The sequence below is a fragment of the Psammomys obesus genome, unplaced genomic scaffold (genome assembly GCF_907164565.1).
Source record: "Psammomys obesus unplaced genomic scaffold, mPsaObe1.curated_primary_1811, whole genome shotgun sequence".
NCBI classification, from domain to species: domain Eukaryota; kingdom Metazoa; phylum Chordata; class Mammalia; order Rodentia; family Muridae; genus Psammomys; species Psammomys obesus.
The window spans coordinates 24,917,106-24,941,206 of record NW_026592118.1 but is presented as its reverse complement, the minus strand read 5'-3'; the positions used below and the strand labels follow the sequence as shown (position 1 = coordinate 24,941,206).

Below are 24,101 nucleotides of genomic sequence, written 5' to 3'. Positions count from 1 at the left end.
GAACAATGAAAGGAAAGGAGGAAAAGGCATCTGAAAGCAATTGCAAGACAGTGAATATAATCATTAATCACAAAACTGCAACTGGGTAAGGAGAAGGGAGGAAGGACACAGCAAAAAAGGGACAATAAAAATAGTCAGTGGGTTCAGTACTGAGAAGAATGATTGGAGTACTACATAGGGACTGCACTGGAAAGAAAAAGCAATAGGAGGAAACAAGTCTGAAAGTCCACAAATGCACACCAGTAACACATGACCTAAGAGCAGAAAAGGGAAAAGGAAATGGAGAAGAAAAAGAGTGAGTTATTGGGGTCTCAAAAGGATCACCAAACCTACAGGGAATTAACATGGCACTGTGAGTAAAAATGGCATATGTGCACTGGCAGCTGAGCACAAAGGAAGCAGTGAGCTAGAATGACTAAAATGAGAACTTTCTCATCAGCTTTAAAAGGATGTAAAACCTGGGTTTTTAGTTAAACATAAGGCTCAATACTAATTGACCTGTATAGAGTATAGCAAATAATGCTTTTAGTGTGAGATGCAGCATTTCATGTTCCCCCAAGTCCAGTACAGGAAGTATCCAATTCCCTGCACAGGGAACACCAGTGTTCTACTTCATCACACAGCACTACAATCCACACCCTCCCAAGTAATTGCATCCTGGTACCTTTTTCTCTACCTCCTCCCTATTCCCACCCTTCTCAACTTCAGCAGCCTTCATTTTTCTGCCTACATGCAAGAAATCAACCTTTAGCTCCTGTGCCTGGCTTACTTCACCCAAGACATGCTGCTGCTTTAAACGCAGCCACTTTCTTTTCTGTCTAAATTAGTATTTCACAATGTCCATGTACCACATTTTCTTCACCTGTGGGTGGACACCCAGGCTGAAGCCATATTCTGGCTACTGTGAACAGTGCTATAATCATGGGAATGTGAAATTAAGGCATCTCGATAGATCAATCACCTATTAATTCTACTCCAGGAACCACCCTCACACTGTTTTCCAGGATGGCTCTACTTATAGTTCAACCAACAGTGTGCAAGAGCTCCCCTCCCCCTTTTTCTTGTCAACACTCTAATTAGTCATTCATTCTGCTTGGTGTGAGAAGTGTTATCTCATTACCTGTTATTGGTCTGTTCAAATTTTCTTTCTATAAGTTTTAATTTTGGTATATGTGTCCACAAAGTTTACTCACTTAGAGGTTTACCCTTTTCTTGGCACAGAGTTGTTTACAAACAGTTATCTCTAATTCTTTGTATTTCTGTTGTGTCAATTATAATTTCTCATTTGGTCTCTGATTTTGAGTCTTTTCTGATTAATCTAATGATTTATCAATTCACCTTATATACATGCTTTCACAAGTTAGCTGTTCACCTGAACTTTTATATTGTTTTTTTTTAGGATCCAATTTGTTTCTATCTGATCTGGTACTTGTTATGTCTTCCCTTATAATTTATTCTTGTTTTGGTAGGTACTTAAGTGTACCATCTGGTTATGTGACTCTTTCTTCAATGTAGGCATTTTCTGCTATGAACTTCTCTCTGAACATTACTTATCCTGTGGGCCTGAGTATGCTGTGTTCTCATCTTTGTAAGTTTCAAGACATGTTTTACATTGTTCCTTTGTTGACACATTAATTGTTCAGTGGTATGCTGTTGATTTCTAACTTCATTCACATGGTGGTCTGATGACTACATTTGAAATTTGTTGGAATGTTTCGTGGGCTGATGCATGCACGGTCTATTTAAAGAATGTTTCTTGTACTGAAGACAGTATGTAGTTCACCAATGGGTGAAATTATATGTAAAAGTCTATTAGGGCCATTTGATTTAATAGTTTAATGCCAATGTTTCTTTCTTTGTTGATATTGTCTGACATTCCAGAGATCACAGTGGGAAACTGGAACTCAACCATTACTTTATGCAGTAACTTTCTCTCTTTATGCCAACATTTGCTTTATGTAAATGGGTGTTCCACTGATGAGGGTGTATACATGTGTGCAACTATTATTTCACCTTGTTCAACTGACCCCTTTATAATTACGCTCACCTTTGTTGTTTCTTAATCCATTTTACCTTTAAATAATAGCTTCCTGTTGCTTTTCATCTATTTTTTTTTTTTTTTTTTACATTCCTTGATTTTGGGTCTTTGGTGTGTCCTTATAAGTAGGCTAATGACTTGAAATTTCTGTCCATAAATCCACTTGCCATAATAAACATTTAAGGTAAAATTGAATCCACTTATATTTAGCATTAGCATTGCTAACGTATATTCTTGTCATTTTGTTAAATTCGGAGTTTGCTTTGTATGTGTTAGTTTCCCTTCTCCCTCTTGGCAGCTTGTTTCTGTTTTGGTGAGACCTAATTATAGGGTTTGTGGCTTTTTTTTTTTTTTTTTTTTTGGATAGTTGTTCTTTTGATTCTGGTAAAGGAATACTCCAGTATTATAAAGCTGGTGTGGCCTAACAGCAATGGATTCTCTGGTTTTGCTTGTCTTAAAAAGGTATCTTCTATTTTTTAATGTTAGCACTTTTTTAAATAATATTTACAATTTATTAATTTGTCCATCATCCATCTATCTATTTTTACAACTTTGACTATATCTCATTCTTTTTCTGCCCTGTAAGGTTTCTGCTGAGCAGTCTGCTGCTAGTTCAGAAAAGAGGATCCCTTGTATGCTGGCACTCTTGTTTTGAGCCTTTGTTAATTTTTTACTATAATATGCCTCAGAGAGGACAGACCTACCAATCCACCTCCCTTTTTTTCTTGTTTTTTTTGAGATAGGGGTTGTTCTCTGAATAGCCAGGGCTGTCCTGGAACTCACTCTGTAGACTACACTGGTCTCAAACTTAAGAGATCAACTTGCTTCTGCCTTCTGAGTGCTACCACAGTCCAGCATGACAGGACTTTTCTTGAAAGAATCTATTAGGAGTTTCTGAAGTTTAAGGCCCTTGATGTAAACATTAATTCAAGATCTGAAATATGTTCAGCTGGTAGCTTACTGAATTCATTTTATATGCCTCTTTCTTTTCCATTACAAAATACTTATAGTAGCATTACTTGCTTAATGATGTCTTTCAGATGTTTTCTTCTTTTAATCTGAGTTATTTCTACATACCTACTATAACCTCAAACTCAGAAATTTGGACTTAGAGGTTCTTACTCTGCTTTATCTAGTGTGTTAAAGCTCTACTCTATCTTATACTTCTGTTTACTAAGTTCTTTAGCTCCAAACTTTGTGTATTTTGGTTGTTTGTTGAGACAGGGTTTCTTTGTGTAACAAATCCCTGGCTGCCCTGGGCTCACTTTGTAGAGCAAGCTAGCCTCAAACTCACAAAAGATCCCCTTGTCCCTGCCTCCTAAGTGCTGGGATTGAAGGCGTGCACCACCATACACATTCCTTTGTGTATTTTTATAATGCATATCCTTGCTAATTTTTTTATTTACAACAAAAGGTTGTTTTCCTAATTTCATTGAACTGTTTTCATTCGATTGTGTTTTACTAAATTACAATTACTGTTTAAACTACTAAACTTTTAAAGAGGCAACTGGTTTATTTCCTTTTCTTTGAACCTGTTGCCTTTGGCTGTGTTCTTTCAGCAGTAATGCTACCTTATTTTTCATTTCTTTGTCCCTAAATATATTAAAACATGCAAATCTGTACATTAAGTTGCTTCTACCAATTTTATAGGTAGAAGAAGATTTCCCCCCTGGAGCTGTGCACTAAGCATTAGCAGGGTACTGTTTGGCTCTGCATCCAGGGAGGCACAGCAGTTAAGTATTCATGTAACTTCTTCAGCCATAACCAATACCTGTAATACCTACAGGTAACTCAGTGGCCTAGAGCAGAGTATGAGTGGGCTTATCCTATCTGCTATGTAAGATACAGCTCTCTTAGACATGGTGTGCAAGCGCATCTAGGCACCATGTGCTCACTGTCAGTTTCTGTGTGTTGATGCAGTCAACTATGATGAAGCCACTGTGGTCCCTTTTAGGTTCAACATATACCTGGTGGTGTAGCAGAATGTTCACTAGTGTCAGATGACTATGTGGAGATAGGCTGCTCTGGTTGGCACACGCATGGACACACGCACACCAAGAATGCCCATAGGTGTATACAAACGGCACACATTCACAAATATGTGAGGATTTATGAATTAAAAAAAAAAAAAAAAAAAAAAAAAACGACACAGTTACCCACACAGAGCTGCAAGGGTGACTTGCTTGCTTTCTAGGGTGGTGGGTAGGACCAGCTGGCTGCTTTTGTGCTTCCACTTTTTTGGACAGGCAGCTTGGCTACTCGTCAGAGCCAAGGAACGAGAGGGGACTGAGTGGCCAAACATTGTATGTTTACTATAGCTTTTATTTTTATTATTTTTTCTTAAAATCAAATCTTGCCAAATGGATTTTATCGACAATATTTACAAATATGGAATACAAATACTCAGAGCCCTACTCAGAGCCCAGGTTAACAAGTTCACACTCCTATTAGATTTCAAATTATGTTCCATATGTAACAGGCAAACTGTGTACCACATGCAATTAGTGTTAACATCTCCACTTATTTATAAGGTGATAAAGGCAAAGATTTAAACCATAAAATAGAACAAAGTGCCAACTACAGACTGGACCTATGATTATGAACAAAGCATTTTAAATAACGAACTAGTCATAATTTAGTCAACTCTGGCTTATAAAATATCCATGTAGAATTATATCTGTATAAATAAGCCAACTAAGTTTTAAATCAAGTGACAAAGACACAGTAGGAGACATTTAGAAGCAAGAATCAACAGAAAGAAACTTATTTAGTTCAAAATTTTAGGCATGGATGGTATCCTTGAAAATAATACTAGCAGAGTATTATTGCAGAGTAATAATACAGAGTATTTTATTTCCGTTTAATGCAGAGTAAACGAAAATAAAATGGTGTCTGTTCAATTTGAGAAGCAATTAGCTCTGTGCATACTACTTGTAAATACACAATTTTCCATGCTAGTCTTAAATTCACTGACTAGATAAAGATATGATTTCACCTGATGCTATGTGTAAAATCAGAGTTCTCAAAAAAGTGGCAAAACTCACTTATGTTGATGACACCATTAATAGTGGTGTGCTTATTTCTACCTGCACAGATGAAGGTATCTAATAGGAACAGGACTCCATATTCTCCACTAAGCAAATAAAAAACAGGACTTAATGTTGTTGCTAGTATGCCTCTGCCAATGGCATTTCATCTGAAATGCTCTATCTTCTCTGCAATCTAGCCATACTAAAAACCTTATTAGGGTAAGTAAACTAGGCATCAACCTAACTTCCATGCAGATCAACATTAGCGCTACCGCATGTGCTGGAGGAACTAGACTCCCTGGAAATGTCTGAATGTCCTGTCTCTCTTAAGCTCCAGTTTCTTCATTTCCATGTACAAATGATAATCATACCTACTGCATAGCCCTGGTGGAAGGGTGGGCTTAAAAACTGTATACTCCTGAACAAAGCAGGGATGCACAGGCAACCATTTAAAAAATGAGGACAGCCTCAGTATGTATAAGACACAATAATCAGCAAAACACTCCTTGAAAAGACTCACTATAAAGCTCACAGCAGCAGGTCTTGAGTAAAGAAATGTTGAATAGATTGGACAATATGTAAAGACATTCAGAGTTGCGCTTGGTATACAATAAATACTCATTAAGCATTAGTTTAAAAACTGATTTTTTTTTTTTTTTTTTGCATAAGCAGGGAAAAGTAGAGTTCAAGTTTCCCTAGAAATGCCAATTGTCTCTCACAGGCTAAAATTATATTCAAAAGGTAACTCTATGTTCCTTAACAGACTTACGTGGGAGGGCAACAACGGATATGCAAGGAGTAGAGTCATCAATGCTCTGATCATCCTCAGAGGACAAACAAAGCCTCTTATGCGGAGGTTCGGTACTGTCTTCTGAGTCTACTTCATCAGGATCTAATGGAAGGGGAAAAATAAACCAAACAAAATGCTTAAAACCTCAAATCAATCATGAAAACAAAAATCTCCACCTAGTATATCAATCTCTGAAGCAATTTTCTTATTCATTAAAACCATCCTTCCACCCATTTGCTCACAAGTTCATCCAGCTGCTACACAGGCTCAAAAGTCATTGCTTTCTCCTTGCTTACAGTACTACCCTGCTCTTGTTCTTGTAACAAGAAATGAACAAAAGTGGCATCTTCTAACTAACTTGGTTTTCCAAAGATTTCATGTACAAAGAGAAGGGCTAATTACTGGAGTCATGTCTACACTCTGTTCTAAGTGCCGGGAACAGAACAATGAAGGATACCCTATCAAAGAAGTTATGGTGCAGTAATAACTAAACAATTTCAAAACAGGGTACTCAGAGCTGTGAAAGTAGAATGAAGAGGTGGTTATGAGAGCACAGAGGAAATACATTTAGACTGAAGTGAAGGGAGGTTTCCTAAGGAGGTATCATGTACTTGGAAAACAACGAAGCACGGAAACATGTTTGTTCCTCCTGGAAGTAAGAACAAAATGTGCAGTAGAACTGAAGGATGAAAAAAAATATGAAAAAATTTAAAACAACTGTGAAGTACTAAAACATAATCACAAGAACTGTGACAACTATGGCAGGAGGGAAGGCTCAGAAGAAATGAAGTAATAAAAGTACCCAATTATAGATTCTAAAAAACCAAAAAACTAAAGAAAACACACACACACACACACACACACACACACACACACACACACTGAAAACAAAACCCCTGCACTACCAAGTGGGAAAACTGGATAAAAGGCAAGAGTTATCCAGATGAGAAAAGGTAATCTGATCTAATAAAAGGAGACCCAAAACAGAAATAAATGGAGTTTTTAGAACAGCATATCAGCAGTTAAATCACAAGATAAGGAGTTTATCTCTAACTATGACCAGAGAGTCTAAGGAAAAGGGAAAAGTGAAGAGTGGGAAGTATGTGACGAGAACCCCTTGGACTATGTCAATTTTAAGGTGCCTATAAGCAGCACAGAGAATTCATAATAAAGACAGAAACATGAGCCAGTGGAATAGGTAGATGCTAGCTGAATGAATGAAATAATCCAGGGACTTCACATTAATGAGACAAAGAAGATTAGCAAAGGACACTAAATGCACACATATGCACTAGATTAAAATTCACAGTTAATTAAAAATACTTTTAAAAGATAAATTATAAATTAAGATTAATACATAATCCAAAGACACCAGTGCCTTTTCGACTACACTAGTCTAAATTCTGATTATGAGTGATGGATAAAAGGTGAAATGGAATTGAGAAACCCCTGTTTTAGATGTAGTCAGCAAATTCTCCTACCATTCTGAGGGCAGTGAAGAATGAGGTTCCCGTCTGTGTCCTGAGTCAACGTCACCGAGTTCACAGTTTCTACTGTTACTGTGTCAGAGTCCTCTTCAACTGTGCTCATACTCAAATCTGTGTGAGAAGAGACTACTTAGGTTTTAAAATATTCTTTCCTGTACATGAAATAGTACTGGAAATATAATTTCCAGTACATGAAATGGATCTAGATTATCACTTACAGTCTTTATAGGAAATTGAAAAGGAAGTTCAGATTTTAGAAACTGCCTTGTATAGTTTCTAACCACCGTTTAAAATTAGGTTCAATCACCTGCAAAAATCTGACCCACACTGAGTTGCTCGAACAACTTTCTTACAGTATTTTCACCTGTGACGGTTATCATGGCTGAGATTTAGAATTGTCACAGAAAGAAACATCTGGGTATGACTGTAAGGAATCTTCTAGAATAGCCTGAGTGGAAAACTCACTTTAAATGTCAGTGACATCATGCCACAGAATGAGGTCTCAGACCAAAAAAACCAACCAACCAACCAACCAACCAACCAACCAAACAAACAAAAACACGGAGCTGAGCAGCAGCAGGCATGTTTCCCTGCTTTCTGGCTAAACATATAACATGGATGCGTATGAGCAGCTGTCCCAGGCTCCTGCCACATCCTCTCTGATGGATTACACCCTCAAGCTTGAGGGACCTAACCTTTTAAGATGCTTTTGTAATATATTTTGTTGCGGCAATAACCTCCATTTGCTTTTACAAGTTATTTTTACTATAGCCAAAGAAAGAGATTTTTAAAGTTGTTTAGCGTCAAAACTCATAGCGATTTTTAGTTATGCTTTAGTATTTTTACTGGTAGCTTTTCTCACAAGCTTTTAACATTTGACTGTCATGCTTTTTGAAAGAGACACAATGGTGTTTGATTTCTATTTATACTTGGCAAATGGTCTGCTAGTGAAGCAGATTCCAAGCCTGGTATCTTTAGGAGGAAATAACCCAAAATGTCCATCTTGATCTAATAAACATTATTCTAACGCACCTTTTATGAGTATTTAAGTCCTGTTACCTGAAAAATAAGAACACTAAGTAATTCCCCCAACCCATAGTATTAAACAAACACATTTAACCATCACAGACCAAATGCTTTTGTCTGGGCTCTGGGCCTACTATTGAAAAAGAAAATTCCTGTTTAAGTGCCCACACTTGCTGTTTTATATGCAACAGCACATTTGCTGAGCTTGTTCTCAGTCTAAACAACTGGAGTCTTAGAACAAGGTCTTGTGGCTAGCAGAGATTAAGACTGGGCAACCAACGCCTGATTGAAGTCTATAGAATCTTACTGTACAGTCCTCGTCTCAGCAGTTTTTCCCCACATACCTTTTCCCAACTAATATAGACAGTATTTCATTAATTTCGTCACTCAGTATTTGACCCATAAAGGTATTAGTCCATTTACATACAGTTTAACGTCATTTAAACAAATATTTTCTTTTGGCAAAAAAGACAGCTATATTAATAAATACATGGTAAAGATCCAATGAGTAGCATAGACTTATATACAAAAGAACATAATTCTACGTTGTAATGACACCATTTTCAATATAACAATGACTGGAAATAATGACATAGTTATGACTAAGTTCTGCAAACCATTAGGTGGATTTCTGCAGTAAAGGCAGGCTTACCTAGACCGCGAATGGATTAGCTACAGCCCTTCCCACAGAATCACGTCTCTGTGCTTTGGTCAGCAGCATCACTCTCATGTTATCCGGACTGTTTCTCCTCCATGCTTGTGCATCTGCAATACTCTAAAACAGTAACTGCATTATATGAGGCTTAATAACAACAAACAGTATTTGAGAGCTGGGAATAATGCTTTTGCACTCTGGCCTTACACTTCCGATGTCTCACTCAGAAAAGGGAGACAGAGTACAACTTTCTTTGGAATACATTTTATGGAAATCTGCTTCAAAACCCGTATTATACAAGCAGAATGAAAACAATTCATTCTTCACCTACATAGTTATAGGAAAGTTTCTCAACCCAAGGTGTTGAGAACCCAATCATGAAGCAGCCAGATATCCTCTGAACACATAGATTTAGGCATACAAATGGTTATGGTAAACCTTGGGACTGTTGTGCAAATTTACTTCATATTAAAAACTAAATAACATTTCCAGTTAACACCTTCTTTCATGACGACTTACTAACATTTCTAAAATGCCTTATTTCAAATTACTTACATTATCTATTCAATCAGAGGACAGGTGAACAACCCTATTTAGGAATCTGTAGGAACAACTAACTAGTCTCTTTATATTATCAGGACAGAAACATTTCCTGGGGATAGTTCATTTCTAAGAGATCACCGAGTACGGAGAACAGAGAAGGGTGTAAATCATAAGGACGTGTGTTTAGGAGGTGACTGTGGTTTGGAAACATCATAGCACCCAAGGAGAGGATGGACAGAGAACATCTTATGGTTTGGGGGCAGAACCAACTAGGCTTTATGACTGAGGAGACTGACACCAAGAAAGGGGACGCCATCTCAGGAAGTCCTGGGCATCTGGCTTCAATTTAAGACAGGGTATTTTATCACAGGCTGTTTTTATTAATATTAGTACTAATGATATCTAAACGTAAGATACATGGTATTTAAATGAAGGAGCCAAATGGATAAGTTGAATATTTAAGTTGTGCTCAACATGCATAAATAACAGCTACAATTCTGACTTAACAGGGCATGCAAGTTATTTTTCAAGGTACACAGAAACTGGAGACGACAGCTTAGATTCCAGTTCCAGGACATTCTTACTTCTATATGGGAGTCAAGAGGGAGACAAGGGCTGGCTCAGGTTGAGAGAATCTGCTGTTCTCCGGAAGACCTGGGTTCAGTTCCCAGCACTGACATGGCAGCTCACAAGCTTCTGTGATTTCACTTCCAGAGTCCAGCACTCTCTTCTGGCCTTTGGTACACAGACATACATGCAGGCAAAAAACACCCATGACAGAAAAAATCAACTAATCTTTAAGAAAAGAAAGAAAAGAGGAAAACAAGTGGAGGAGACTGGGGACTAGTTAGTGACACAGAAGGAAAACGAAGAAGTGTTCGATGGGCATTAAAATGAGTAACTGTCAGTTAGATGACAGAGAAGTACTTATTTGATCTGGCAATATAGAGAACACTTATGACCTTAACAGGAGTCATTTCAGTGGACTGGGGGCAGCTGGCAAACAGAGAATCCAACATATAGACGACAAGACACACTGTGAAGGTAAAGAGAGTAGGAGAAGAAAGTAGGGTCATGGTGTTAGAGGAGTATTTCTGACTTTAAACAGAGAAATGTTGGTGAATAAATCAAACTAACTGGGAAAAAGTAACTTGGTGCTTTTATTCTAATTCATTAGACACAGACTTATGTTTGACAATGGAACCTTTTCTATTCCCAACACTATCACGAACTTTTTAGAGCACACACACACACCATCAACCTCTTTTGACCCCCTTCCCCAAATCATTGGTGCTATCACTTTTACACTAATTAGAAATGAGAAGATACAATGGAGGAAAGGCAGATAACATTTTAATTGGCAAATCGACATTCTGGTATAGTCCCATCATTGATGAATTCCCTTGAAAAACAAATACTTAATAAGCTGAAAATGGTACAAAACATTTATGATGGCCTTCTTACATATGTGCAAATGTGAAAGAAAACCCTTCACTTATAGCTCCTAATAGAGATGACTGGGGGAGGGAAGCATCTAACAGGGTCCAATAATGTAGCCCAGGCTGGCCCTAAGTTGATTATCTGTCTCTGTCTTCCTAGTACTAAAACAACATGCTTCTATCACCATGCTGACTCAAGATGACCCTGTTTCCTAGACTACAATAACCTGGTGGTACAAGCAGGGATGACAGTTGTTAAAAGTAGTATTTGTTATTGAACAAAGGATTCAATAAACGAAGGGAATCTCGTATGCTCCCCTTCATTTCAGTATTGACTTAGCTCTTAGGTTCACATGTCCATTAGTCTATTGCCCTGAATTTTGGGGCAGTTAAAATAATAATAATAATAATAATAAAGTTTCATGTTTTCCCTTAGGTCAGTGCTGCCATTCAGAGAAACCCTGTCTTGAAAAACCAGAGGGAGAGGGAGGAGAGGGCAAGAGAACTCTACAGAGACATGTAATTTAAGGGAGCAAGGCCGTATTTAATTGAGATTTCCTGACCCAATATAGTATTAACAAACACCCATTTCTCATCTTCCCCCCAATACAAATGTTTCCCACCATTTTAATAAGCATATAATACCTGTCTAGACAGGAAGTGTTAGGAGGTTTTGAGGGCATAGTATATACAAAAACTCCTTAATGAACACCTAATACACACACAAACCCTTATGAAACATTTAAAAGGAAATTTACCTAGTAATGTGTAACTTGGAAAACATATTTAATATGCTGTTTTCCTAAAAAAAAAAACAAAAAACAAAAAACAAAACTCTGCCAACTAGCAAAGTCTTGGCAGATAATAAATTCCTCAATTTCATTCATGGGTACATACAGTGATATTAGAAAACATACCAGCCTACAGAATAACATCTTCAGGAATACTGACTATGTCAGGTGGGAACACTTTGCACTTGGAGAATGCTTTGGAAATGGTTCTGAGACAGATCAGCCAGCCACCTCTTGGAGCACGGGGTTAAGAGTCAAGCACTGTAAATATTTAAGCATGAGTTGTAAGCACCCCTTTTATTGTTTATTTTTCTTCAAACAACCTAAGATGTAGGGAGCTGGAGCAATCTGACTCTCTCATTTGACAATTATTTAGCTTCCCTAGTGTCTCCACTGCTTTGAGCAAAGGACTATCAACAACATAGCCAGCTGAGTGCACTGTGGCATCACCAACTGCTTTGAACATTGTATTATAAACAGACAGGTGCTCTGAGAAAGGTTCACAGCAACCAACCTGCTTGCTTGAACTACAACCACCAGACTTTTTGCCATCACAAGCTTTGATGAACTCTTCATGACCCCACAATTGTTCCAACCCAGGTCAGAAGAGGAGCACTCCTCTGGTGGTCCAGCTAAAGGCCAGTGATTGGCAGAAGCAAAGTTCCTCATTTGCATAAGGAGCTTTGCCCTAACTCGCACAAACATTTCGGAATTTGTATGGATTGCTATGAATGAAACACCCCTACCACATTTATGAGCCAGCTGGAGACATTCCTACACTATCACCTGCAACATTAGGCCCAATAAAAGGCTTCTTTAGTGTCATCTTCTCTTACTTTCTATGTTTATTAGAACAGGCTTGGTTGGTAACACACAAAAACAGGAAAGTTCAAGTGGAAGTAGAGGCCAAGAAAGTGACAGTGGCAGTAGTAAGGATACCTGAAGGGTTCCAGAGCTAACAGTGCAGAAATGACAGGGAACAAAGGAGATCCTGGCTCTTTAAAGAGGCCCAGGAAGCTGCCATTGAGCTAGGACTCTCAACTCTCTGGCCATTGAGAACTGTTAACATTAGTCACTGTCAGCAAGAAGAGGGTCCCATTCATCTTTAGGCTTGAGAGCTCTAAGAGTTGCTGCGGAGTCAAGAGTGTCAGCATCCAATACCTGTAAGAAAGCTCTAAGACTGCAAGCACTGCCCACCTCTGCTGTTCAAGCCTGCCCCAAATCATGAATTACAAAAACTGCCAAGTGTTGGGTCCACCTGCAGTTAATACAAGCGCAATCAGTCTCGAACCCGAAAGCCTAGTAGAGCTGTTGGTCTTGGGTTAAAATACAAGCCTGGGGCAATAGGTCTTTAGTGCTTGGGGTTCTTAACTAAGCTTACTGTACTGTTAGTAGACACTAGGTCTTGGGTACTCCAGGACCCAGCACTGCTGGCAATGGAAGAGATTCTCTTTGCCTACCCAGGATTCCTATCCAGGTAGAGCAAAAGTAACAGTAGCAGTGACAGCTCTGGACACCTGGGAATCATTTTGTATACTTTGTGGGAAAGTTTAAGTAGATTTAAAAATCAGGATAAAGAATATTGAATTAAGGTACATGATTAATGGCTTCATTAAAAGATGGTAAACCTACTATTAAGTATAATACATACCATTAAGTGTCAACAAGTTAATGGCGTTTAAGGTAATGCTTCAATTGCTTTAAGTGTTGATTTAATTATCAATGATGCTATAATTGAATAAAATAAGTTATATGGCAATAACGGTCATTTTAAGTACAAGATTTCATACATAACCTGGCAATAAAGTTGTATTGCCTATCTAATTAATGACGATATAAGAGCTTATGTGTTTGGTTACATTGTTACATATCATCCTCTCAAAACAGCACTTTTGTAAAACACCATCTGATTTTTAAATACAAATTATTACCATGTTCTTTCCACTAGTTTATTTTAAAATTACATTTCCTTACTAAATACTAAAGCATACTAGGCACATATTTCTTTTGCATAAAACACCTTACAGTGAAGGAGGGGTTAGCTCTAAACACCCATGCTAGAAGAACTGGCCTGTTTGTATAGCCAAAAAGTGATGTTTTAAAAGATATAATGTAAAAAAGTTTATATAAGATCTTCCAACACGGTTGTTCTAGACAACTTTTGGAATTTAATCATGAAGTAGGCTTTTTTTCTACAAGCTTGAAAAAAGCAGACACAATAACGATTCCTTTTATTGAAATTGAATCAATTTACTTGTATGGTTTCAAAGCAAGTAAACAAACTGTGTTTATTTTTATTACAAGAATTATCTTCACAAAACAAAATCACCAAGACAAATTGAGAAATGACACAAAAGCCAACAAACTCCACACACCTCTGCCCTTCATTCAGTTAACATTTGGCTCTCAGCTTATGCACTACATTCTTGAAAATACATATAATTTAAGTGTACAAATTCCACATCCTTTCAAGCAGAGAAAGTTCTAAAAATTATGAGAATGAAACCAACCAGTAAAAGCAGAGCTGCTCTGACTGGGTAGTTAAGCAGACAGTCTCTACAAACACTGAAGCTGGGTGCATGGCTGAGAGGGTCGCTACTGAATCCTTAGCCTCGGTGCGCTTCAAAAATTTCCGTGTTTGCAGTCAGACAGGTGCTTGAAATAAGTTACCCAGTTCCTCAATACTTTTTTAAAGTAGGCTCTCTCTTTAGCCTGATGGCTACAGCCAGGCTGTAGCTACTTAGTTGGGGTGCTTTTTTTCTTAGTAGGCATTGATTCTCAGAGATTTTAATTTAAGCCACTAAACTCAAGAGACTAAGACAAAAACCGTGGGGCTTTCTGAGAGTATCCTGTCTCTGAAGAGACTGGATTCTTGCTAGACCTTGCACCCAAGCTAATAACATGCCTTGAGATCATGGAAGACTATATGCTGCTGTCTTACTGTGTGCTCTGCCTGCTTAAGTTTAATCTGCCTTTATGAAAACAATGTGACAAACCTTATGATGCTGCTGGATTTCCCATGCAATTAGCTTTTACAATCTAAGCTAAATGCAGCCAGTTTTAATCTTAAATTAAGTACTTGTCCAAGCTCCTGACACAGAATAATTTGTGTACATTGTGACAATCGTCTGCTGAAAGCAAAAAGGTTGAAAGCAACCCCAAACAAACCATTTATCTCAATACTGAATGCTAAATATGGATATAGTTTGATAACAGGGTTGGTTTCGCTCCTCTGGGTCACTAAAGTAACTTTTGCCCTTGTAAAACTGTTTCTATAAAACAGTATCCTTCATTTCTTTCCCATACCATGTTTTCTGTGCTATTTAATAAATATAAAGAAAAGCCCCAGGGACACAGAATGTCACAGGCAAGCACAACTTAAAAAAAAAAAAAAAAAAAAAAAAAAAGAGACCAGAGGACAATAGTAATCATTTCCCAGACATAGTTCAAGCTCAAACCTTAAGTCCAAAACTTTGATTTCCTCCCTCAAAATACTGAAACCTGAATACTGAGCAAAAGGTTCATGTTGTATGTACTCCCCAAGCTGCTAACGACACAGATTTAAATTCTTAAGAAGCATGCAGTGCCCACCACTTTCCAAGTAAATGCTGAAAACAAGAAAATGGTAAAGATTCCAGGTGGCTCTGCTATTTAGCTCAACGGCATCCAACTAAAAATATTCAGTGGAACAAGCAGTTTTCCCCCTGAACAAGTTTGAGGTAAGTCTATCATCTAAAATAATGAAGAAACATTAGCTCATTTGGTGGTACACAAAAGCACCCCTAGAAAACAGGGTAAAGTAATGGAATAAAAACATACATTAAATGCCATCTTAACTTTAACAAGTCACTTTTTTCACATGGGATCAAGCTCTTATTTGTAATTTTTGAGTGTGGTGGGAGGCAGCATTACTCTCAACAATTTAGTACACTCAGTATAACAATCTTTGAAATGTAATTTAAAATTGTTCTAACCTTAACCAAACGTACACAATTTTATCACTTCTGTATCACAGTATGAGCCTAATAATAAGACTTTGGTTTGTTATTATAGTTGTAGCTTTAAATGTTATAGTAAATCACTCGAATTACTAAGGTACCTTTAAAACTGGCTTTAAAAATTTTTGAAGTATCACAAAAGAAAACCCTTAAGGAAAATGGCTTTTATGTTTGAAAAACTTTCAACACAATCTAAGGTTCTTTCTTGATTTGTGGCCTAAAAGCCACAGAAGTTATTTACAAAATAATAATATAGGTCTAATTAATAAAAGTCGCAAATAACTAGTTTAAGACATAAAATACTAGAAACAGTACTGAAATGCTTTTTTTTTTTCTGTCTAGGATGTCCCATTAGGAAGTTCTGCTGTCAGAAAGGGGTACGAGATCTGAGAAAATGCAATCACGGGAATTCAGCCTGGGAAAGAGAAGTAATGTCCACTGCACAGGGTATACCCTTTTCTTAGCTACGCCCAGTCTCTTACTACAAAAACAAATGCTGTCTCATTCAACAGCATACGGTGGCACCGGACCACTTCCCTCCCAGTGAAACTCTTCAAGGTTCCCGAGAAGATCCTCAAAAAGAGTTCTTGCTAGAGGACCAAAGGGGGTTTTGAAACCGTTAAGGTTTTTTGCTCGGCACGATCGTGTCAACTACTAGTTGGCCGGGCTAGGACTGTCCCCGCACCTCAGGCCAAGTCCCGCGCGGTCTTTAAAACGAGGTACGGCCGAGCAACCTCGACTCCCTTCGCTGAGCACACCCGAACCCTACAACCGGCGAGGGGCCTGCAGGGCAACCCAGCCAAAGGGACACGGGTGGGCTTGGGGCGACCCCCACCCTCACTGCCAACCGCACCCGGCCCGGAGGGGCCCCCTCGACAGCGGACCCGGCCAAGCCAGGCTGGAAAGCCGCCGCCAAGCAGGCAGGCTCCCGAGGGCCGCCGGCGCCGAGCTCCGCGGCTCGGCCCACCCCCAGGGGTCCCGGCGCCATTTAGCTCCTCCAGCCCGCCGCCATTTTCCGCCCCCGCCGGCTCGCCGCGGCGCCCCGGCGCTCGCTCGGTCGTTCCAGCCGCCAGCGCCTGCACGGGCCGGCGGAGGAGGCCTCGATCGCGGCGTGCGGGGCCGGCCGGGGCCGCTAGGCGAGAGCCGGGCTGCGACCCCGCCCGTTGTACCCGGCCGGCGGGAGCCGAGGCCCGCGAAGGGGCCGGCCCGGCCGCACTGGGCGGAGCGGCTGCGGCTGAGGCCCGGACCTGAAGGTTCCATCGCACTTACTTCCTGTTTTGGGTCCGGGCACTTTGGAAGAACCAGGATGGAGGCTCCAAAAAATACCAGGATGGAGGAAGCAGCCACGGGAGAGAGTGGCTGCAGCTGGGGTGAGCGAGCGCAACCAGCCACCGGAAACGGAGCCGCAGCCGCGCCCCGCCCCTGGCCTCCCAGCACCTCCCCCCTCCGGCCCGCCTCTCCCGTGGGGCGGCCCTGCGCGCCACCCGAGACGTCACTTCCGTCTGCGTCGGCGCGCTGGTAGGTTCTCCTGCCAGTGTGGCTCGCCGCGCTGTGGAGCGCTCCTCTCAGCTGCAGCCGGGCCCTCGCTGCCCAGCTGTTGCGAATGCCGTGAAGGAAGGCCTCGACAGGTCTCTGCACCGTCTGTCTCTGGCCCCGCCGGCGGAGTCTCTTAGTTCCCGAAGGATCAGAGTGGATCGGAGCGAGCGGTGTGGCCCGGCTCGTAGGGGCCTTAGGGTGCAGAAGAAAGCAGGGTGTCTCTGAGTGTGATCTCGCTTTTAGGCAACCACGGCTCTTCGTGCATTTAAAGAGCTGCTTTAGAGATGAACAAAATACAAGCCCTGTCCTCGTGCCAGTCTTTAAAAATCAGATTCCTTAAGAGAGTTGCTTGTTTGGTTTTGAGAAGTTTAAACATGAGTAAATGGATTTTGATGTATCCACCCCAACTCCTCCCGTGTTCTGACATTCCCCTTCAATCAAAATTATGTCCTGTTAGTCTAGTGTGTGTCTATTCTGAGTACATATGTAGCCCAAATGTACCTAGCACTTACTGGGACATTTGAGACCAGTCTGGTCTCTTCTGGAAGAAAACTGACTCTTCCTTCAGCAGCTTTGACTGCTTGAGCTAGGGATTGAAACTTAGCCATTACTCCATCCATGCTGAATGTTGACTGGAGTGTTGGTGTGCAGGAGACCGACCATAGCTGCTGAGTGGTGGCAATTTCACACAAGTCTTCCCATTCTCCTGGCTCTTTCCTCAGTCATGCTCCCATAGCCTTCGTGTGGGGGTTGTGTTATAAATGTCCCACTTGGAGATGGGCACTCCACAGTCCTTTAACTGTGCACACTGACCAGTTGGGCTTTTCTGCTATAAACTCTTCTAAGTGCAGACTGATGAGAACATCAAAGAAGCTGCTTTTTTTGCTTGCTGTATTTAAAGAGCCCCAAGTGGGGCACAGTGGCCTACATCTGCAATTTCAGCACTGAAGAGATTGAGGCAGAAGGAAGACTGGAGTTTGAGAAATCATTGGCTACACAGAACCCATCTCAACAAAACAAAAGTTCTAAGATCTAAGGTTCTAAGCAGTGAGGTTCTTTTTATGATTTCAACAGCATTTAACTTATTTGTAAAACAAAGATATATTACACTCTGCTTTCCTTTCAGCTTTGGTTAAAGAAAAATTTAAAACTGGGCTTCTGAAAGTCCAAGCAAGAAAGAGGGGAAGTGGACACAAAGTCCCACCCCCTAACCTAGAAGCCGTTTACAAATGATAGCTCTAGGGAAAGGGAAAATGAGTTTTCAGTGGAATGAAGTTGGCTGTATCAACCATACTCTACGGCAGGTCTGGTTCATAGGAATAGTTGGCAATTTTTACTCCAATTTCTTTACAGTAGCTTTATTCACAGTTGCCAAAACTGAATACAATCAACCAAGATGTGTTTCAGCAGGTGAATGCATAAACAAACAGGCACGACTGTACAACGGAATTTTATTTAGTACTAAAGTTGTGAAGAATCAAAATACATATTAGTAACTGGGAAAAACATTCAAAAAGCTAAGCATGGTAAGACTATGATATTGTGATTGTCTTACTTTTCTGTTGCTGTGCAGAGACACCAGGGCCAAGGCAACTTAAAAAAATTAATTGGGGACTTGCTTACAGTTTTAAAGGATGACTGTGTAATTATCATGGAGGGGAACATGGCAGCAGGCCGGTAGGAATGGGCTGGAGCAGTAGCTTACATCCTTATCTGCACGTTGAAGGCAGGGAGCTTATTGGGTAATTTGTGGACTTTTGAAACCTCAAAGCCTGCTCCCAGTGACATACCATTTCCAACAAGGCCATACCCAATTCTTCCCAAAGAATTCCACCAACCAGAGACCAGACATTCAAATATACAAGCCTGCAGGGGTCATTCTCATCCAGTCCACCACAGTGATATTCTGTAAAGGACAACACTATGGAGACTGTAAGAATAGTGGTTCCAGGGCTTGTGAAAATGAGTAAGAGTGCAGAGGTTTGAGTGCACAGGTTTCTATAGCAACAAAGGCTCTGTGAAATAGTAGCATGCCTTGATAGTTGTAGCAAAACCTATGGGTCTTAGAGTGAATTCTAACATAAACTTTTTTATTAATGGTTGTTAACATTTTTTTAAATGATGCCACCACAGATCTTATATGAAAGAATTTATTTGGGGGAAAGGAAGCAGAAGAGAGCACCTGAGTAAGCCATGAGGGCAGAGACAGGGACAGAGATGGAGGAAGGGTCCGCCCCGACAGAGAAAAGGGGAGAGAGCAGAGAAGAGAGCAAGAGAGGAAGAGAGAGAGGGCAGAGGCAGGGGTCCTTTTATCCTGAGGCCCTGTAACATTGCAGGTGCCTAAGCAACCTGGGAATGGGCTAAATGCATAGACTTGTGAATTAACAATGGAGTGTTAGTGTAGGCTCATTCATTATAACAAATGCCCGTTCTGATGTGTGTGTTTGTGTGTGTGAAGTCATGAGGCATGTTAGAATTTTCTGTATTTTGCTTAATTTTATGGTTAATGTAAAAAAAAAAAGTCCAAAAGAAAGCCCTAAATGAGAAAAACAATAAAATGACTGAAAGAACAATTCTCATGAAAAAATAATTACATCTAAAGAATAATTGACAAATTTATGAGAAAGTGGTTCCTCACAACAGTTTTTAGATATAGATAAATATATATATTTTTTTCTTCACTAAGCCAAAGTAGTCATTGCAGACATGCAGCTCATTCTTGTCCACAGAATCTTAGGTAAGCTTGCACTCTGCTGATGCAGAAAGTGTGGAGGGAGAGAGAAGCGTGAAGGAGAGGGTGCATAGCTTCCACACCATGTTTAGATGTGCCGCATTCCAAGGTTGTGTACTTGGTCAGCCATCCGGAAGCCTGCCCTGGGTTATGGAGGCAAAAGCATGATGATGCAAAAGGGTCTGATGGAACGCTAACACCTAGCAAGTGGGAAAATCTAGCAAAGCGTGTAGGTTAGATTCTTTTTGTGTCTTTGTATTGCATTATTTTCTTATGGGCTTACGACGGAATCCTTTCTGGTAAGAAAATGGTATTTCTGTCTGGAAGACAGAAAGGTGAGGGAAGATTGTTTCTATCACCCGCTGTTGGGAAGACTAGTTTTTACCAACTGCCTTGGATTGGGAGACTAAGGAAACATAACAAAACAAGAACAGTCGAAATATTGATATTTGAAATGTAAATCTAGCCTCTTACCCTCACTCCCCTGATCTCCACCCCCTTAAAACTCTCTGCACACCCTCTCCTACCTTGTTCCCTCTCTTCAGTCACTTCCTCTGTCAATTCTATCTCCCCTTCCAAGTAATATTTATGCATCCTCCCTTGGATCCTCCATGTTACTTACCTTCTTTGGGTCTGTACCTTGTAGCATGCTTATCCTGTACTGTATGGCTAAAATCCACTTATAAGTGAGTACATACCATATGTGTATTTCTGAATCTGGGTTACCTCACTTAGGATGACCTTTTCTAGTTTCATCCATTTGCCTGCAAATTTCATTTCTCTGTTTTTAATGGCTGAGTAGTAAGGACTGTAAAGAAAAGAGAAACTGAGGGTGGGGTTATCTCTGTGACAAGCTGGAGGCCTACATCAGGGCAGGCTCCTGGGAGGATATGAAGGGATCTTAAGTAGAGACTCAGTAGCAGAGGCCAGAGAGACTGCAGAAAGGGGAACACCAACACATTCACAAACATTTTGACCCAAAATTTATCTCGTCTACAAGATGTACAGGGATAAAAATAGAGCAGATAGAGCAGAGATTAAGGGAATGCTCAGCCAAAGACCCACCTATCACTGTGCCAGCCCCTGACACTATGAACAATACTGTGCTAAGCCTGAAGACAGGAGCCTGTTAGAGTTGTCCTCTGAGAGGCCCTACCCAGCAGCACCATAAAACAGATGCTGACACTCAAAGCCAAACATTGGTCAATGGTAGGGAGTCTTGGGGAATAGTAGGAGGAAAGAGAAAAGGACCCAGAAGTGACAGGAACTCCACAAGGAAAACAACAGAGCTAACTAACCTAGACGGCTTTGCTGAGACTGAAGCATCAACAAAGGAAGGACCATACATGAACTGGACCTAGGCTCCTCCAAAGATGTAGCATGATGGGAAGCTTAGGCTTCATGTGGGCCCTCTAGTAAGGGAACTGGGGACCGCATCAGACATGGACTCGCTTGACAGCTTTTTGATCATTTCCCCATGGTGGGTCTGCCTTGCTAGGCCACAGGATGAGGACATACTCAGTCCTGATGCAACTTGATGAGTTGGGGTAGATGGGAAAGGGAGACCCCCTTTTCTGAGGAAAGGGGCAGGGGATAGGGAGGGTAGAACTGGGAGGGGAGGAGGGATTGGGCTACAACAAGGATGTAAAGTGAATTAAAAAAAATGTAAATCTGTTTTCACAGTAACACCTCTAGATCTTTAACCTGAATAATTATTATAAAGATTTCTAGAATGTGATTTGAATCCCAGAATTCCTGTCTGTAGTTACACCTACTTCTCTTATTCGGTGTGTGCTTAGATTATGCATGAGATTTTAAGAATATTGGAATTTACTTGGCATTTAAATGTCTTGTAGAAAAATAATCATGAGACATATTACCTTCTCTAACAAAAGTTATGGCATAAAAACATATACAGCACATTAATGGCATTTGCTTTATGTGATTTCCTGTGTTAGGCTCCATGTGTTATGTAAGACTCATAAACTTCATTGTAGGTTCAATATTGGTGAAATTTCCTCCTTCCCTCTGTATTTCCTTTTCCCTTCATCACCCCCTCACTCCTTCACCCCTGCCGCCTTAACTTGAGTCATACTCTTGCTGCAGAGCTGAGGCTGCACTCAAACTCATAGTCCTCTTGCTGCAGCCTCCGAATGTTAATATTATAGGCATGCATCACCATACACATTAATTTTCTTTTTTTGAAAAGTTAATGAATTAATATAAAAGCATTTGGAATACTAAGGTGTGATTTCTGTTTCCTGTTCTCTACGTGCTCAAACATGGAATTAGATGATGTGCTTCAGAAAAAGATTTTTTATAGTAAAAGAAAAATATGTAATTTTTCTTTCTATACAGTGTATTAATCAGTTGACTTTCTAAAGCTTTGAGAGAGCTGATGCTATCTGGCGCTAGGGGATCCTAATGCTAGTGGAGGAATAGGCAATCTGTTCTATTTAGTCCTGCCTTACTTCTGGCTCAAACTTATCTCAAATTTTTCTTGAAGACTTTGCTCTGGGTCATAAATGCATTACAGCTCACAACCCTTTTTCTCAAAGTCCATTTTTGTTTATGTCTCATTTCTGTGCTCAGTTTAATCCTTCAACCTGGACACCACCATTCTGTACCTGTTTCAGACCATTTTTGACAGTGATATTAGCAAAGGAAAATTCCAGTTGTTAGGAGAATGGAGGTCTAAGGTTTCACACACTTCTATCCAGTAAGGATCAAACAGGGATTCTATGGAAGTAAACTTTACACATACAACTCACAGTAGGCCTTGCTGAGAACGTATTTAAGCAGAGCCTTAAAAAAGTGAGCACAAACATCACAGTAGGGTCTGGGAGGTAGAAGGTGTTTGTCTATATTAGTGCAAGAAAGAACATATTTATAGAAAGCGACTTTCCTATATAACATAAAATAGCTAAGGCAACTGATAGAGCAAGTCCTGCTCAGATGTTAACTGACTTTACAAGTTTATTCCCCTTTGGAAAGAATGCAGCATAAGATCAACCTTCTTTCTAAATTCTTAAGTGTATGCACATACACACAAGTGTGTACAATCTTGTACAGAAAGTCCCTTTAGCCAATGAAGATATTATGCCTATGAATTAGTGATTTCCATTTCTTCCTCCCCTCAATCCCTGGTGACCACCAGACTGCTCTTTGATTTCATGAATTCTACAAGTTTCACTGTTTTATGTACTTCATCTAAGTACAATAATGTGTTTGTATCTGTGACTGACTTATTTCATTTTGCATGGTATCTGCAAAGTTTATCCATGTTGTCAGAGGTTGCAGAACTTTCTTCTGTTTTCAAGACTGAACGGTATTCCTGTCTAAGACTGGAGCCAAACATGGGCCCTGATAGAGCCAAGAGGATACATCGCTTACTTCCATCATGTCAGAGCTTTAATTTGCCAGCATATGGCACAGTATCTCAACTTAGTAAATACTTAAATGTTCACTGATACCAAAAATAATCAATTCTCTTTAACCAAAAGAATTAGAAGCCAAACATTCTTTTGTAGTAGCAAAATCCTGTCTGCAAGGAGAGCACAGTCTTTTTTTTTTTTCTTTTTTGGAGAAAATTATCATTACATGGATAATTTAAAAAGAAATAAATGCTGGCATTTACTATTCTTTAAAAGGAAGGAGGTCAATTTTAACACTATATCATATCTGGTGTTACTCTAAGTCTGATACTCAATTCTTGTTTATTTAGATGCAGCATTTCAAAGCATATCATTTAACCAGCAGGTGTCTCTATTGTTCAGCAAGATCTTTTTTATCTTTTTACCAGTAGATGAAAATTTGGGGGCTTGAATTATTAGTGAACTGTATAGCAGATCACAGACAAGAATTTAGACCCAAATTTATTAATAAAACCCCAAGAGTAGGGATTTTGAATTCAAATATGACAAAGCTTTCTAGCATTTAAAGATGTGTTGTAGATTAATGCTTATTTCTTTCAGTCAGTGTACATGGTGTTTCCTTCACTGAATGTGCAGCAGAAGAAAAAGAAACGAATGCCTTCAC

The 24,101-nt window shown here is 39.9% G+C and overlaps 1 protein-coding gene across 3 annotated transcripts in view; it reads right to left on the bottom strand.

The window, feature by feature from the left end:
• Positions 1–17,145, bottom strand: part of Dmtf1 (cyclin D binding myb like transcription factor 1) — a 44,010-nt gene extending 26,865 nt beyond the window's left edge. For 2 of the 3 annotated variants that reach the window (XM_055612570.1, XM_055612571.1), the window contains exons 1-4: positions 17,066–17,145; positions 9,023–9,145; positions 7,339–7,455; positions 5,837–5,959 (exon numbers count right to left, since the gene is read on the bottom strand). In XM_055612570.1, the coding sequence (XP_055468545.1) occupies positions 5,837–5,959; positions 7,339–7,447 (232 nt within the window). In that variant the 5' untranslated portion in view covers positions 7,448–7,455; positions 9,023–9,145; positions 17,066–17,145. Of the gene's footprint in view, positions 1–5,836; positions 5,960–7,338; positions 7,456–9,022; positions 9,146–17,065 lie in introns of those variants that run through there. The other variant, XM_055612573.1, reaches the window with a different exon arrangement.
• Positions 17,146–24,101: the final 6,956 nt, after the last annotated feature.